Below are 16,320 nucleotides of genomic sequence, written 5' to 3' on the forward strand. Positions count from 1 at the left end.
CTGTCATTTTTGAAGTGCTTGTGCTATATAATTCACATAGATTTTCTAATAAAACTGTTTAGCATACACTTGAACAAAAAAAAAAAAAAGAAGAAAAAGAGTGTGGTTCAGCTCATCTAAGTAAAAACAATCACATACATGAATTGTAATTATTCTCTGTAGGTCAATGTATTAAACTCATGATACATAAAGAATAAAATTACTGCTCTTTACAGGATTCCTTTTCTGTAACTTCCCTCTGGTTCTACTTTCTCTCACTTGCAAAACTGACAGTAAGTCTCAGCCAGTTCTGAAGTCAACATGCCTGATGATAATTTTATTGACTCCTTAATTTAAAATCCTTTGCTTTCCTCTCTCATTTACTATTCAGTGTACTAAGAAGACACACCACAGTAAAAATGGCTATTAAAAAGCCAGCAACATTTATGAACAAGGGCCAAAAAGAACTCTAAAACTGAATGTTATCCGAAGATCTGCTGTCATGAGGTGGAAATTAAACTATTGTGAGAAGCAGGCAGTAACATGGAATGAACCCATACAAAATTCAATTTACTGGTAAAATATATAGAGATACCACCAAAACTAATTACTAAGAAACTTCTGTGACAAAAACCTCTGTTTTCATCACCTGTTTCACAACCTCAAATATTTACTTTTATGGAAAAAGAAGTCTACCACAAATACAGATTTTGAATGCATTTACAAAAATGTAGATAAGATATAGTACTATTCATCACAAATCCTGCAATTACCAAAAGTGTCTTACTAAAACTAGTCTGCTGTCATATCAAGATTAAAAGAAACTCGAAATATTAGATAATAATTTGAATAAAATAAATGGGCTATAAAATAGAAGTTCCTCAAAACATGCCAAAAGAATTTCAAAATGCTACATGTAAGAAATATTACTTGTAAGTAGCTTTCTTATCTTGTTTGTCAAATCCTTCAACAAAATTTAACACTACTTTCCTTTTATAATCTGCTGTTTTTTGAGCTTCTGTTTCTAAATGGTTGATCAAAATCCATTTTGAAGAACACTGCACTCCCACATCCGTAACGCCATTTCTATTTTCCTACTTCCCCCTGCTGTGCCCCAAGCAAAGCCAAGTGGATACGCCTGGACTTTTGCGTATTTCCCGCAGACGGGGGTTGCATGAAGCGTGCTTTCGGGATGAGAATACGTACAAGTATCCAAAGGGACAGTACTTGTCACATACAATGGGTTTGCACTTCTTGGGCCGCGGCCGGCACTGACAGATCTCACAGTTGTGGGCGTCAGTCTGGAAGCCGAAGGAGCAATCCAAGGAACAGCCCGAAATGAGGCCGGTGCACAGCTCCTCCCCTGCAAGGACACATCACACAGCTCATCACAACATGAACACTGCTAATACAAACACGCCCTCAGCACACTACACCTTCTGCTCCCTTTCACTTTGTCACTTTCTTAATACTGCCAGGCCTTACCTTCAGACTCTCCTGTTTTTAAAATATTTGACAGAATTCTCCAGTAACAACCCAAACTGTGTGAGCAGACACTACAGGATTCTTCAGCTCCTGTCAGCAGCTTGGGGAGTACCACCTAGTACCACAAACTAACGTGGTTTTATGAACAGATGCACAACCAAAGGAGTCCAACATCCGTCTCTCCATTGGCTTTTAATAACACATCTAAAATAACATATAATAGCCACACATTATGTGGGTTTAGTAGGCTTTTATTCAATATAGATAATCTTTATTTATCTTCTACTTATTTAAAATAAGTACTGAAAGGGTGGATATATTAAAAACTTTTATTTTTTATGCTGTTTGCTGTCAACTTGATTAAGATCTGCTTTTTAAAAATATAACTGCAATACCCTAAGATGTGATTGAAGTTTAGAGATGCTAGACTAAAAGATCTGTTTCTTGAAATCCAATACCAAGTTTTCCGCCTTTGTGGTGGCATAAGGAAGATGTTGAATTGTTGGCATCTCAATTTTTCTAGTACAGAGATAAATAAAGGTCATTATATCCCTCACTGCAATTTACTATTTTGAGATTGATAAGTTTCTTTTTGCTTTTCTTGAAAGAAGAAATGCCAGAAAGACCTCTCTTAACATATTGTGAGATACAATGTTCTTTTATTAATTGCAGAGGGAGAGGAAACAGAGAATTATGGGGTTTTTTACACTAAGGATGCAGACACAAGGGAAAGAAATGCCCATTATTACAATAGCCAAAGTGAGATCAAAATAGAAAAAGAGGGAATATAATTAAGAAATATAATTAAGATTCTTCAATAGAAGAATATGATGGCCTGACTTCAAGAGTGATATTTAAAGGATGGTTGATCTCTAGCTGGAACTTCCACACCACTATGGAGTATTGGCTGGACAGAGGTCAGCTGAAGATTATTCTTCCAGATGTGCTCCTCATTTGAGACCCGAAGACCGCTTTCCTTCAGGGGATGAACATTTGGGGACATGGTTTTTTTAAAGAGGAGATCAATTATTAATACTGACTTATTCTCTAAAATGGCAATTTACTGAAGGAAAACTACAGAAGGAATCTTGCTTTACTTAAATGCTTCTCCTTCTGTTTTTGTAATGTTGTATTTAAGATTCCAAAATATTGACTTAACCAGATGTGGCTAAGTCAAGTGTTTCCTTATCTATTCCACCAAGTTAATGCTCACTTGGTAAAGAAGGCATTTGTTCCTTACTGTGTCAGAATGAGACCAAAACCTCAGGAAAAACCAGCAAATCCACTGCCTATTTCCGAGGTGGAATTTGGGTATGCCAGTGCAATACATCATAAGAGTCTCCTTATTCCAAACAACAGAGCTCAGTTTAAATAGGATGAATACAATCAGGGTCATGGCTCTCACCTCTCCCCTTTTATGCAAATTTGGTGTCTGAAGCAAAAAGGGTGTGCAAGTTTGGGGTTGCTTTTGCCATTCAGAATACAGAAAAAAAATGCCAGATCCTTTCATAACCTCTAGAGATTGTGTCTGGAAGCAGAGAATCAATACCACAAGATTTAAGCTTTTACTCTTGGGCAGATCTAACCTTTGCACAGCAACTGTAGCCCTTGTTTTAGGTTCTTGCTTTAGAGAGAAACACATACACAAAGATCTACATGAAGTTCTACACATTTCTGGAGGATTAAGTCAGGCTGATCTACAAAGAATACTAATCTTTTTAATATGCAGCCACTAATGCTGATTTTAAAACATCATAATGCAGAGGAAACTTTGATATTATTCTCTGGTAAAGAGTGAGTTATGTGTAATACAAAGACTTTTTGAAGCAAGTTAAAATAATGAGAATTTGTCTTTCATTTATGAGCTTTTATACTGGGATGTTTGTACAGGATTATTCCCTAGCAACACACAGTGATAATAAAATTAACTAAATTTTTCATTATGCAAGACTTCAAAGGGTAGTCATAATTTTTAAAGCTAGGCTTGAACTTTATAAAGAATGTATGGAGAACGATAGGATGGGATAGGATGGGATAGGATGGAAGGATACCTCTAAAAAGAATTAAGTCCAGTTATGACTTTTGATATGATGTAAGTTATGACCATCTCCTGCAGATGCTCAGACCTAATCTAAGCAGAGAATAACCTGGAAATGCACAGGTTGAAGTGAGCAGAACCATTCCTTTTCTGAAGCATACTTTGTCAGGGAAATGAAACGTTTACATGGATGTCTATGAACAGTAGGATCATGAAGACAGGTGAAGAAAAAAGGTACACATGCAAAGGCATGGGAGAAATAAATAGGTATCTTAAAAAAGTAAAATGAAAAGTTGGAAACAGCAAGTTTAAAAAATCTAAAAAAAAAAAAAAAGAAGAACTTTTTTTTTACTTGGCACATTTCTTTATCTTATTTGTATCCAGATTATCTGTTAAGGAGAGCTATCAAAATATAGCATCCAAGTTTGACCATGAAGTTATAGAAGATGGCAAAAGAACAATGACTCAGAGTCCCACAGCCAAATACTTTGTTTTCAGTCTTCTATTCTGCTCTGATTTGGCTAGTGAAACTGCTTTTCATACACAAAAAAGAAGTTTGTTACATGTAAAGTTAATATACTTTATTAAAAGGCTCAGGGTGTCTAAGGGCAGTGCTACAAAGCAGGAAGACATCCCGAGTGTCTCATCCCAAGTAGCTTAGGATGTTAAATATACTTAAAACTCAAATAGTCAGCTGACATACTAACTAGGAGATCCAGTCTCGAAGCAATATCCTCCTTGCTTAATCCTTTACATAGTGAGTTATCCTCAAAAGAATTTTCACTTTGTAAGTGGCCGAGAAAGAAAAACAGTTCAGAGCCTTGAGGTGGGTACTAATAATCACCATTGCCTCCCAGGAACAGACAAACAGCACATGAGAAATCATCAAAAGTCTGACTATGTCAAGCGTAAAGGGAATCTTTGCTGAAGTCAGTGCAGACAACTGTTAATGTATAAACTTTCTAGTGTTATGCCAATGTTATGTATGAGGTGATCAGAATAATCTCCACAGACCTCTGCTCACAGTCTTTCAAATAAGATGCTGAAAATAAATTCTGCTAAGATGCTCTTTACTGAAATTAACATGTTATTGCACTTAAATTTCTGATAGTATGACAGTACAAACTGTGGAAATAGATTTTAAATAGTTTTGAAAAAAAATCTCTATGAAGAAATGTAGTGTCATGAAACTAAGGCTGTGAATTCTGGTCTGCTTTCTGAATTTACATCTAATTTTCTAAATGTCTCCTATTAAAAAAACATGACAACAGCAGGCAGTCTCTAAATGAAGTACCATCTGGTACAGAGTTTATGTCCACTGCACAGGCCTGATGAAAAGCACAGTCCAGCATTTTAAGCCAGGTATTTTTTCCAGAAAATTAAGTGAATCACCAATGTCACAAAGCAAAGCATAGTTATCAGAGAAAGAAAGAAGAGAAAAAGATTGCAAACCTAAATATTCATATGTATACAACTGTCATCCTAAAAATTTTCTATAGCCTTAGCTATTGCTTTAAATTTATCACTACTAAAAGAATGACTAATTCATTATGAAAAGATAAGTAAAACTAGAATTTTTGCTAAGGTTTTGCATTTCAAGTGACACTAAGAAACAAGGAGAACTAGTTCACTAGTTCATGAAAGTCAACTGCAATGAACTGAGGAATCTATTATGACAAAATGTTAGGAGAGTATTTGTTTGAGGATGTTTTGCACCTCTGCTTAGATAAATTTCATGAGGAAACTGAATCCCAAATCGTGAATGTATTTGCAGAGAAAATATCCAGTCCTACCTGATCTAATAATTGCTTCAAAAGTGTACCAGGGCAATCAGACAGGCTGCAATGAGGATATAGCAAACATTTTAAAAGCTAATGCAGAAGAAAACTACCATTCTGAGTTTGACAGAACTGCATTATGGACTTGCAGGTCACTGCAACTCTAACAGAATGGGATTAAGCTTTTAAACACAAAGTATAAGCTATTTTTTTGGATTTTTTGACTGATTAGTTACAGTGACATCACACAGGGAACTAAATTGATAGTTAGATAGGAAGTAGAAGACTAAAACAGAAACAAAATGATGAACAGGAAAATAATTTAAGGGAAAACATCTGTCATTGTGTTGCTTAGGAAAATATCTGGATTGAGAGTAGAGTTTCACATGGTGAGTAGAAACATGTTCATTAATTTTTCTTATAAAACATGAACCAGAAAACAATTTGCATGACAAGCTCAGAGTTCAGATGGAGGATATTGGATGATTCCAGAATGATACTGATGAGCTATGACTTTAAGAAAAGATGAAAGTGTTCCTCAATGCCTCAGGGTCAAAAAACTGTATTTTTACAACAAATACTTAGCTTTTGAATGTGACATTAGCTGAAATATCACATAAAATGCTGAGAGAATCAAGTACAGTAGAAGGCTAAAACACTAAACATGGAAAGGTTGTTTGTCCTGAACCAATGCTGTTGTTTAATAGAACTTCTGCTTAGAACTAATACTTGAGGACTAACAAGCACTGAGTACTTATAGCAGTGAATCCCACCCACACCACAAGATCACGCAGTTTTCTCTGCCACATGCAACCACGACTGCAAAAGCAGCAGCAAAGCCAGTTACCAACAGGTCCAGCTGGTAGTTCACAGTCTTCACTAGTCCTCACCACACTGGCAAAAGCTATTGCTTACAGACTTTGAGTCCTCTAAAGACTGCAGTACTAGCAAATACTTTGTTCTGTAGTTTGATACAATTAAGCACATTATATGCCAACCTGCATATGGGAATTTCAAATTATTGGATTCATTTGGATCAATTCAATGTGATGCTGTTGGACAAATTCAAGCAGAAAGAACAGCTGAAGATGAATTATCTTCCAAAAAAACCCCATTGGTGAGGTATTTAAGCCTAATCACCACTGTCCACAAACTCCTTCTAAATGTAATGATTTCTTTTCCCATCTTCTCTACACCCTTACAAACCCTTTCACACATGCAGACTATAATAAAACAGATACTGAGAGTTTCAGAAGAGCATTACACAGTTTAAGAGGAATATCTTTGCGATATGGAGGATGGGACAACACTGTAGAAAAAAAGCCTTGAGAACTGATGATTACCAAGATATGGCAAGCATTCTGCACACAAACTATCTGGTGTTTTAAGACTCTTTCCAGTAAGTATCTTATTCTCAACACAAACATCAACTCTAGTTTTAAAAGGTTGTCCAATATCTGTAAAACTGAGTAAAATTGGCTGCTGAAGGAAAGAAAAGCATGTTCAAAAATCAGCATCTAAGAGCAGCTGACACACTGATGTATCCCACTACAGAAGAGGTGCCACCATGCAAACAGGACAACAAAAACATCCTGTCTCATGATATGTTAGCAATGCCTGCATTTGGTAGAATTAACTTAGCAGTGGAATATTTCAGATACAACACAACCCCACCTACTCAGGTATGGCATCTCAGGGGCAATGTAGTACAACAGGAATCACAGGTCTTTGTCCTAAACTCAAACCACTGTATGCATGATTTATTCCTGATTTCAGAGTGCTCACATCCCTACCTCACATGAACCTATGAATATTTGGAGTGTTATAAAATACTGTCCAAAAAAACCTCTAAAAAGTAAATAGAATTCAATTCCATGAATTGCATGTTAACTCTAAAAAGGGTCTTCTGCTTGAATTTCTAATAGATTGATTGTAATTCCAGCTCTTTAAAAAAAATAATTCTTTTTTCTAGCATATATATGGTATTTAAAAAGCTCTAGGTTCTTAAACTGGGATATTTATGTTTTTCCAAAATATTATTTTACATATGGACACACTGATATTTGTATCATAAGGACTGAAAATCATCTTACTCTACAGAGTTTTGAAAATGCATTCTTTGTTGAAATACTTTTAGTTTCAGTCCTGTAGTTCACAGATGAAAAAAACAACTGCTGGAGAATATTAATAGATACATGACAAGAATTATGTCAGTATTTCATCTTGGCTTAGGCTGGTGTCCATTTTTACAAATTTGTAGCATGGCTACACAAAGCTAGCTACATACCTTCACCAGTATTATTTTCTTGCTGCTGAGGACAGATCATACCAGGAGAACTGTTTCACAGTACCTTTACAATTAAGCACTCCTCAGCCGTCCTCTCGGTGTGGATTGCTACAGCTGCTTAATCTTCGGGGGTGGGGATCTGGGGAGGCAAATTTATGAAGGAGAAAACTAGGTTACTTAACAGTAACTGGAATTCTCTGAATATATTGCCTCCACAGATCCACACTAACCCTCCCTCCTTTTGTTAGACTTAAATCATGATTCACAAAAGCTGGAAAAAAAATGAAGGGACTGGGCGCTGTGATGCTAGAAAACCCTGTTTAAATAAATCATCTTGTGAGTCCATTGAGGCAAATTAACCACTTGGATATGTGCTCTAAACAAATCTAGGATTCGCATACAACACATGAATTCATGAAAATGAAATTGTAGCAGTGCCATCTCAAAGGTGGAATTGCTGTATAATGATCAAGCTTCAAGCACGCTGATTTTCTTTCTTTTTTTCACAAGGCAAGCCAGGTGAAATTCTTATCTGCTTCTGTTGCACTAGATATATTGTAAGCACTAACTCCAGTATATTGTAATCTTCAGAAATCCTGCCAAAGACTCATTCTAGTGACAATATAGATAATATTTATTTGGCATGAGTTGTTCATCATGATTCCATTGTCTTCAGGGAGCACTTCCACTATCTTGCACGTGTGCTTAGAGTTATGACTTTTGTTCTACAAGAACATGTACTTTTTTTTCCTGATCTGAGCCTTAAATTTTTAGGAAACGTGCTTCATCTTAATTTTTCTGGGGTTGTATTTCCTTAACTGAAGTCTTGCCTGTAACAGCTATTCCCTTTTACATCACTGCAGAAAGATAAGACATCCTTTTTCTCTCTTACAGAAGTACTCAAAAATCTAATATGTGCTCTCCTTAGCACTAAGAAAGATTACCTGGATTTTTATTTTATAACTTTTATTTTCCATGGAATTTGTTGTGAAATGAAAGTAACACTGGAAGACAATTGCTACTAAAACAGAAAAGTGTTACCCAATTAATATTTGACTCTACTATTTCCAGGAATTTTGCATTGTCTGAAGTACATTTTGTATTATTAATATGCAATTACTATCTGACCTTAGTTTGACATAGAAATGAACACAAAATAAGTTTATTTAAATAGGAAAAATTAACACTGAGAGAATTTAAGTGTTGAGAACACACATCTCTCAGTATGGACAACATACAGAAATACAGGAATGAAATATTCAAATTTTGGCTATAAGATTGAAAGGTTGGAACTCTATTGAAGAACTAACACACAAAATGAGGAATTGAGATGTGTTCTCTTGCTGCAGTCCCTACAAAGTTTTCTTAGGCATTTTCCCGTCATCAGTCCCTATGCTTCTTCAGAGCCTTAACTGTTGCTATTTACAGACCGCCTGTACATGAACCTACCTAAGTTTTCTCAAACCTATCAATCCTGCTTTTGAATACCTATGCAACTAAATAAAGACCCACATTGCCAAGCCCAAAGTCCATGCTGGAATTTCACTCTGCTTCATCAGCTACAAAGGGAGATGGTGTGACTTGCCAGAATATTGAGGACCATGGTTCTGGTGTGCGCTAGTATAGACTGAATGATAATGTCTCCTTTTAACTCCATGGTAGAAAAAGTGCTGTTCTCATTAAAGGAAAAGGTACCAAGACTTCCAAAGTTATTTCTGTGTGTATCCATAGGATGTGTTTTGGGGAGAAGGTGGTTTCATGTTGAGGGGACTGTGCAAACACATAATATACAAAGATTTCTTTTTTTTGAATAGTGATTGCATGACTTGCTTTGACAGACAAAAGAGACCATGACACAAAGTGAAAAGTGATGCATTATAATGACTCATCTCAGCCTTCTCCAGTTGCATCTCTCCATAAGGAGTCTATAATTAATGAAACTGGATGACAGTTGCATCTTGGAACCACAAAGATAAGCCTTCTAAATTATGCAAACAATTTTTAAAATTAACAGCGACACTCTAATTCAATTTCAGTAAGATTAGAAATGCTAAAAAAAAATTAAACTCATACATGCTCACAGTTATGTCCTGAAGATACTCTACATGTTCAATTCAGTTGGAGTAAAATACTAGTCTTAGTCACAGGAGAGATTTTAAAGGGTTTTTTTTCCATGAAACTAATCCAGGGAACAGACAAGGCCCGCAGTGCAGATGGTTGCTGAAGAATGACTTTGTGTGCAGCACAACTACCAATCAGATTTAAATCCTACATTCCTTCAATCAGCAAGCATTATTAATCCTGCCATTAGTCTTCACTGGGGCAAGAGGAGTCCTGCCTCTCAAACAGACGACCACTGGTCTTCCACAAGGGCTCCTCCGAATGGATTTGTCTTCCTAAAGACTTCATTCCACCCCAGTTCTCCCAATGAATGTAAAGGCCCAGACACTGCAAGCACAAGAGCAATTGCTGCACACTACATTTTTTTTCTTTTTTTTTTTGGTAATGCCTTTCCTGTTTGTCCTACTTGTTTTACTTTTATTCTTGGTATTCTGCAGCAGTTCCTCCTAGGTTCTGGATTTTAGTTTTTACCTTTTATTGCTATGTAGTGCTGCTTTGGCTTCTAGGTGCTTCTGGTCAATATGATCATTCTTTCTCCCTCATCATTTGTGGTTCCATGTGTACTTCCTGAACTTTCTTCCCATATAAGTCTATGCTCTGCTCAGTGATTTTTTTTCCTCCCTTCTCTTACAACTATGATCTGGCTCTGCTACTTTTAAAAACTGTTTTATTTTACTTTACAGCATGTATGTTTTCACTGCGTGTTGCTACAGCATGTTTTTGCATTCACTGCAGAAATGAAAAGAAGGATAAAAGACAAAGTAAACTACTTCTATTAAAATAATATTCTAGAAATGTTTTGATTTGCTTCTCTTCGTTCTCATTCTGTAGCTGGCTTGAATGAGGTGGGTTAGGCTTAAAACTAAATTACAATGAAGCACCAAACAAATTTCATTATACTGTACTTATATAATCACTCCAAATAAACCTGTTGTACTTATTTCTGGTAACATGAATGCAAATGCAGGTAATAAGAACAAATTACACCCTCACTATGTTCTTCCACTTTACCATTTTGCTTTTATTTTGGCTGAAATAACTGAAGTATACCAAACCTTCAGCAGAGCTATCTAAAGATAAATTAACAAAGAATTAAACTTTATTGGAAATAGATTAATAGAATTAGGATATGATGACTTCAAATGTTAGTGTGGGCATGGGGGCTTCCTTCCTGAGGCAGTTAAATTTGAGTCCGTTGAGCAGCTTAGACCAGCAAAAAGCAAATGGATGCAGTATAAGGACAATGACGTTCCCAAAACTCCACATGAGTCTACACGAGCTAAAGAAAAGACATGTTCTGATGTCCTTAAGAGAACCAAGATGCAGCTGAATGGGTTTGGACAATAAAGTACACAGGATCTCAAAACACAGAGAGCTAGCACAGTACATTTTCAGCATATCTGACCTAAGACTCCTCTCTTCTCATTTCTCACACCCTCTTTTGTCCAGAGGAGGGCCTTGCAAGCAACTGACATTACTTGACAGAAAAATTCAATTTCTCTCATTTTGATTCATAACTACCAAATGATGAAGATTTCCAAGCTGTTATTTTTCTTCCCTTCCTTAGAAAATAAAGGTTTCCTCTTTCTAAATGACTGAGATTTTTAAGCAATCTACTAGTCACATTATTTAACTGAAAAAAAGAGATGATAAATGATACTATTAACTTTGCTTCAGACAATTTGCTACGGTAAAATGAAGAAAATTTCAAGCAAGTCTAGCAAGAGAAAAATTCCCCTGATAGGTTCTTTTGCACTATTTAATCAGAAGTACTCTAATCAAGAACATCCTGAGATGTGGTTTGTGTCCATATGCAGTCTGGTGACCTAGGACAGAAGAAATCATCCTTTGGAGTGGTGGTGTGTCTCCAGCGCGCCAAACTGGAGGAAGGACTGCACACACAGGCACAGATGATGAAACTTGTCATGAATGTCCATCTTCTTGTTTGGGTTAAACTCCCCAATTAATTTAATAATAACAGAAGGAGAAGGAAAATCAAATTACAACATTAAAAGCAGACCTTAATGTTTCTAATGTTTTCCTTAGGAAGAATGAAGTAAGGCAAGTATGCGATAGCTTGGATGTAACCTAAGGAAAGTCATCCTTCCATGAATACCCTTCCAAAGGTATTATTTCTTATTTGCCATTATATTGTTATGGCTTGCCATATATTTATTTTTGTTAGGATGTCCTCTCCAACACCAATCCATTCCTAAAACTTTTTCGTTTGTACTGCTTAAGAGTTTTATTTTGACCATTTCTACCTGGGACCTCTACAATAGTCATATTGGCTTACAAAGTGGCTGAGAATGAAAGGACAAACTAAAAGAAGAGAAACAGACTAATACTTTGGTTGTGGAAGCCTTAGAGGCTGCAAGAAAGCTGAAAAACTACAATAACATTACAAAGAGCTCCTAGTTTGGGTTGGCAGCCACAGTGATGCATCCTGCAGCTGAGACTAATACTCCACAGGGGTCCTTTGTTGGCCAATTCCAAAAGCCAACCTGGATACTGATTTATATTTCACCTGTAAACACTGAAGTCTCAAGGAAACACATAGAGACAAAACGTTTTTCTTGATACACACAAAGTTCTCACAAGACACAGTGTTTTTCCTTTGGGAAGAAATAGATGTTAAAGCCTGCAAAAATGCTAACTAAAATATTACATATGCATATAAATAATTATAGGAATATGTTATAGAAATAAACATAAATATGGATACACTTGCATATATACAAAACACCCACTCGCAAGCATATAATTTTCAAACGTTTATCCTCAAAATCTAAATTTTGACAAAAAAACCTAAGTTGAAAATAGGCTGTTTGACAATAGGATTTTTTGAATTGCAGAAACCTAGATTCTCTTAAAATTCTGTAAACAGAGGAAAATGAAATGAGGAATTCTCATAAGACTTCTCAAAGTCTATATGAATATTAGGTCCCAAATTACTACCTTTTCTAGCCAGCTGTTAATTTTTTACCTCAAAAGTCAAGCACTGTACATTTTCCTCAAAACACATTTTAAGCAAGAAAGCAACATCAGAAATCAGGAACCAATTCTTTAGAGATGAACAACTATAAAGCACACACGTACCGACACAACATATAACCAACATTATGAATGGAAAAAAACCAACCTACTACCATTTTCACATACAATTTGGTATAAAAGGTAGAAGCTACCACATTTCTGCATACTCACTAGTTTTGCACTGACAAATGCGACAACCATTTTGGTCCAGTTTGAAGCTATAGATACAGTCTTTTTCTGTCAAAGTGCAGTTCACCAAAGCCTCACAGGTGGGCGGACCTATTGTGATATACGTTGGCTCTGCGGATAAGAAAAAAACCACATAAATTTGAGATTCTTGAATATTTTAATTGAGTTCACAAAAATCCATACACAACAAAACAGTAAAGTGAGTAATTTTAATTACTTTTGTTTCTGATTATATTCTGGGTAATTCAGAAAAAAATCGATAAATGGACTTTGTTTCAAATGTACAGTCAACAAAACCAGCATGAAGCTGCAGAAAATTTTTGAAGTATCTAAACAGAAAAGGATTACCGCTTTTTGTTTTTTGTTCACAATGAAATCACTTTCCTGCTCATGCAGTTTCAAACTAAATGCAAAATATTTATTTTGCCCACATTTCTCCAGAAGTGTTTAATCAAAATTTCATGCAGATTTTTTTGCTTTAGAAACTGAGCAGAGTTTCTCTGAAGCTGAATTGATTGATACTACCAAGCTGCACATCAAACATGTAACTCAGAAGTCAAATCGTTCTCCATGTGAATAACATCACCTCTGCTGAAATTTACAGCAGAAGAGACTCTGAATACCAAAAGGGAATGTAAGATGCACTGCATGTGAAAGACCTCTGGAGAGCATTTATCATGGTTATTTATCGAAAACATTACTTTTTACAGTATACTTTGCAGTGCCAGATTATGCTTTCTGAGGTTGAGGAGATCATTGTTGACTGTAAGTTATTTATCCACAGTATAATATTGACACCATTTAAATATGCTGGAGCATGAAATTTGTTTTGATACATAGGGTAGACAGAAATAATAACATGCTGTAGTATAGAAAGTTGTTAGAATAAACCAAACTCCAGACACTTACGAAGATAACAAGAAACCTCAAAATGACCATCATAAAGCAGGATTCAGGAGGAAAGCAATACCTATCTTTTCTTGAACAACTTTTTGCTCTCTGAGACTAATTTTGTCTTTCTTGTGCTTTTCATAGAACTCAGGTACTGAAGAACCAATGAGTTCACAGTTATAAGCATTATTAACGTTATACAAAATATTCAGGAAACAAAAATTGGCATGATTTAAAGAACTGTGAGCTTCCATTTCAGTGCTTCAAGTGTTTAAGTGTACGCTTCTTCTCTATCTCAAAAAATGAAGATTTATACAAAATTAAATTTAAAAAGCCTTCCATACCTAAAGTGATAAATTGTGAAAATATGGAAAAATTATATGGAGTGGAGGTGGCCCGGTATTGCCAGCTTTCATCCTCAGACCACAGATGTTGCCACTTTTACCTATAGGCAGCTAGTCTTTACTTTCAGAGTAAGGGTAAAATATTATTCAATGCAGATTAACTTGCTAGAAGTATGCACTCTTAAACAAAATACTGATTCCTGTGCATACTGGCTACATTCCAGCACACAGCTTTTGCACCCATGCCTTCCAGTCAACTGAAAATTATCCTATTACAAGAATAAACTTTTATGCTTTCATTGTCTTTCACAATTTTCAGCTTTCATAGCTTCTCTCCAGACTTGCTCTTCCCAGCACAACAGTTTATGCAGGCAATGAACGTTTTTAATCCTTTTAAAATTAGGTCGGCTAACTAGAGTTTGGAATGAAAAAACTGCATTAAAGACACTACAATTAAGTTAGATAACTTCAAACTTATCTCAGAGGTCATGGTTCAGATTATGCACTTGCTGAGTAACACTCAAATTCTCTTGCTTGTATAATTTCTATTAGAAAAGTAGCAATACATTTTAAAATATATAGAACAGTGCCAACAACTTTGTTCATGCACAAACTGGAAGTTACATAATGGCAACATTGGCAACATGTCTCTCTAGATCCCTCAATTATCTTCTTATTTTTTTCTTTTTTCTTTTTTTTTTCTTTTTTTTTTTGGTAGGGATTTAATATAAATAACAAGCTTGGAGATCAAAGGATTGGTTTCCATCAATTCTTCATTTCACAGCTCTGAGTTTGCATGTGTAGTGTAGAAGAACAGTCATAATGAGCAAACTGTTTCAAAATCCATAGATTTTCAAGCGAAAGCTCTTTTAGTCTAAATGAAGGCTTTGTAGTTCTTTTCAAATTAATTTAATAAAGTATCTGACTAAATCACATTCATGTCTAATACTTAACATTTGCAACTTCATCAAGCCTTTAGTTTAGGAATCATGTGCATATTGCTATATATCAATATACACCAATAACATGATAAATTCCATTAATTAATCCTGATTATTTTAGGCCTCTGAGTATATAAACTAGTTCTGCAACCAAACTGATTTTTAGCACTGCTCCATTCTCTACCCAAAATATCCTAAACATGCAGAAGGCCAGAATGCAAGAGCTACCCTGAAGCTCCAGTCAGGTCACTGGTCAGCCCCCACAAACCTTACACTTCAAATGACAAAGAGGGCACAGGAATCTTGTACTCACAGGTAGCTAAAACCAGTACAAATCATATGAATCATTACTGCTGCCCAGAGAAAAGTTCACTGACACCAGCCAGGGAACTGAAGGAGACTGCAGCTTTACCATCTGACTGCAGATGCGAGGTAAAACATGTCGATAAAAAAAGCAAAAAAGCCTTACTGAAAGTTGAGATGCAGGTTAGTTAGTATTCATTGATCCACTTGGGTGTAAACTAAAGCTAGAGAGAAAGAGGACTGTGTTTCACTTCCTATCATTAAAGTCTACTCCTCAAAATAACTTCCCTGTAATTGCAGGTGTAGCTTAATATCTAAGGAAACCATCCATAATTCATTCATTTATTCTTTCTCTTTCTTTCTTTCTTTCCTTCTTTCTCTCTTTCCATCTATCTATCTGTCTGTCTGTCTATCTATCTGTCTATCTATCTATCTATCTATCTATCTATCTATTTTGGTGACTTTCCGCAATGCAACATCTGTATTTTGATGCTTCTTTGTCTTAGACACACAGACACAATTTTTGTGTCTTTGATACATGAAATAATATGGTATTTCTTATAAAGGATTAAATTAAACTGTTGTTATATTAATTTGAAAAGTTTTTGTTCGTCCTCTCTTCATTGTATTTTATTATTCTGTTGCCTTCCACTTTTGGGCCAGCTTTCAGCATCCTCAGTGTTTCCAATCAAGCTTACAAATCTGTTTCTTTTTCCCTTCTCTCCCTAAAGGTAAGCCCTGAGATACAGTAATTTTATATGCATGCCTGCTTCTCAATGAGCTGCAAACAGAGGACAAAAGAAATAATTTCATTCCCTACCCCCACATGTGCAAAAATGCAGCCAGGAAAAAAAAAAAAATCAGGCCTTTTCACTTCACTAGACAAGACTCAACAAATAAAGCCAGATCTGCTCTACCAGACTTCTGG

The 16,320-nt window shown here is 35.7% G+C and overlaps 1 protein-coding gene across 1 annotated transcript in view; it reads right to left on the reverse strand.

Annotated features, from left to right (window-relative positions):
• CRIM1 (cysteine rich transmembrane BMP regulator 1) overlaps positions 1-16,320 on the reverse strand; it is a 175,377-nt gene that overhangs the window by 24,381 nt on the left and 134,676 nt on the right. Inside the window, exons 8-9 of the mRNA XM_064708779.1 lie at positions 12,896-13,024; positions 1,186-1,342 (exon numbers count right to left, since the gene is read on the reverse strand). Of these exons, the coding sequence (XP_064564849.1) occupies positions 1,186-1,342; positions 12,896-13,024 (286 nt within the window). The remainder of the gene's footprint in view (positions 1-1,185; positions 1,343-12,895; positions 13,025-16,320) is intronic.

This window comes from Zonotrichia leucophrys, chromosome 3 (assembly GCF_028769735.1).
Source record: "Zonotrichia leucophrys gambelii isolate GWCS_2022_RI chromosome 3, RI_Zleu_2.0, whole genome shotgun sequence".
Classification (NCBI taxonomy): domain Eukaryota; kingdom Metazoa; phylum Chordata; class Aves; order Passeriformes; family Passerellidae; genus Zonotrichia; species Zonotrichia leucophrys.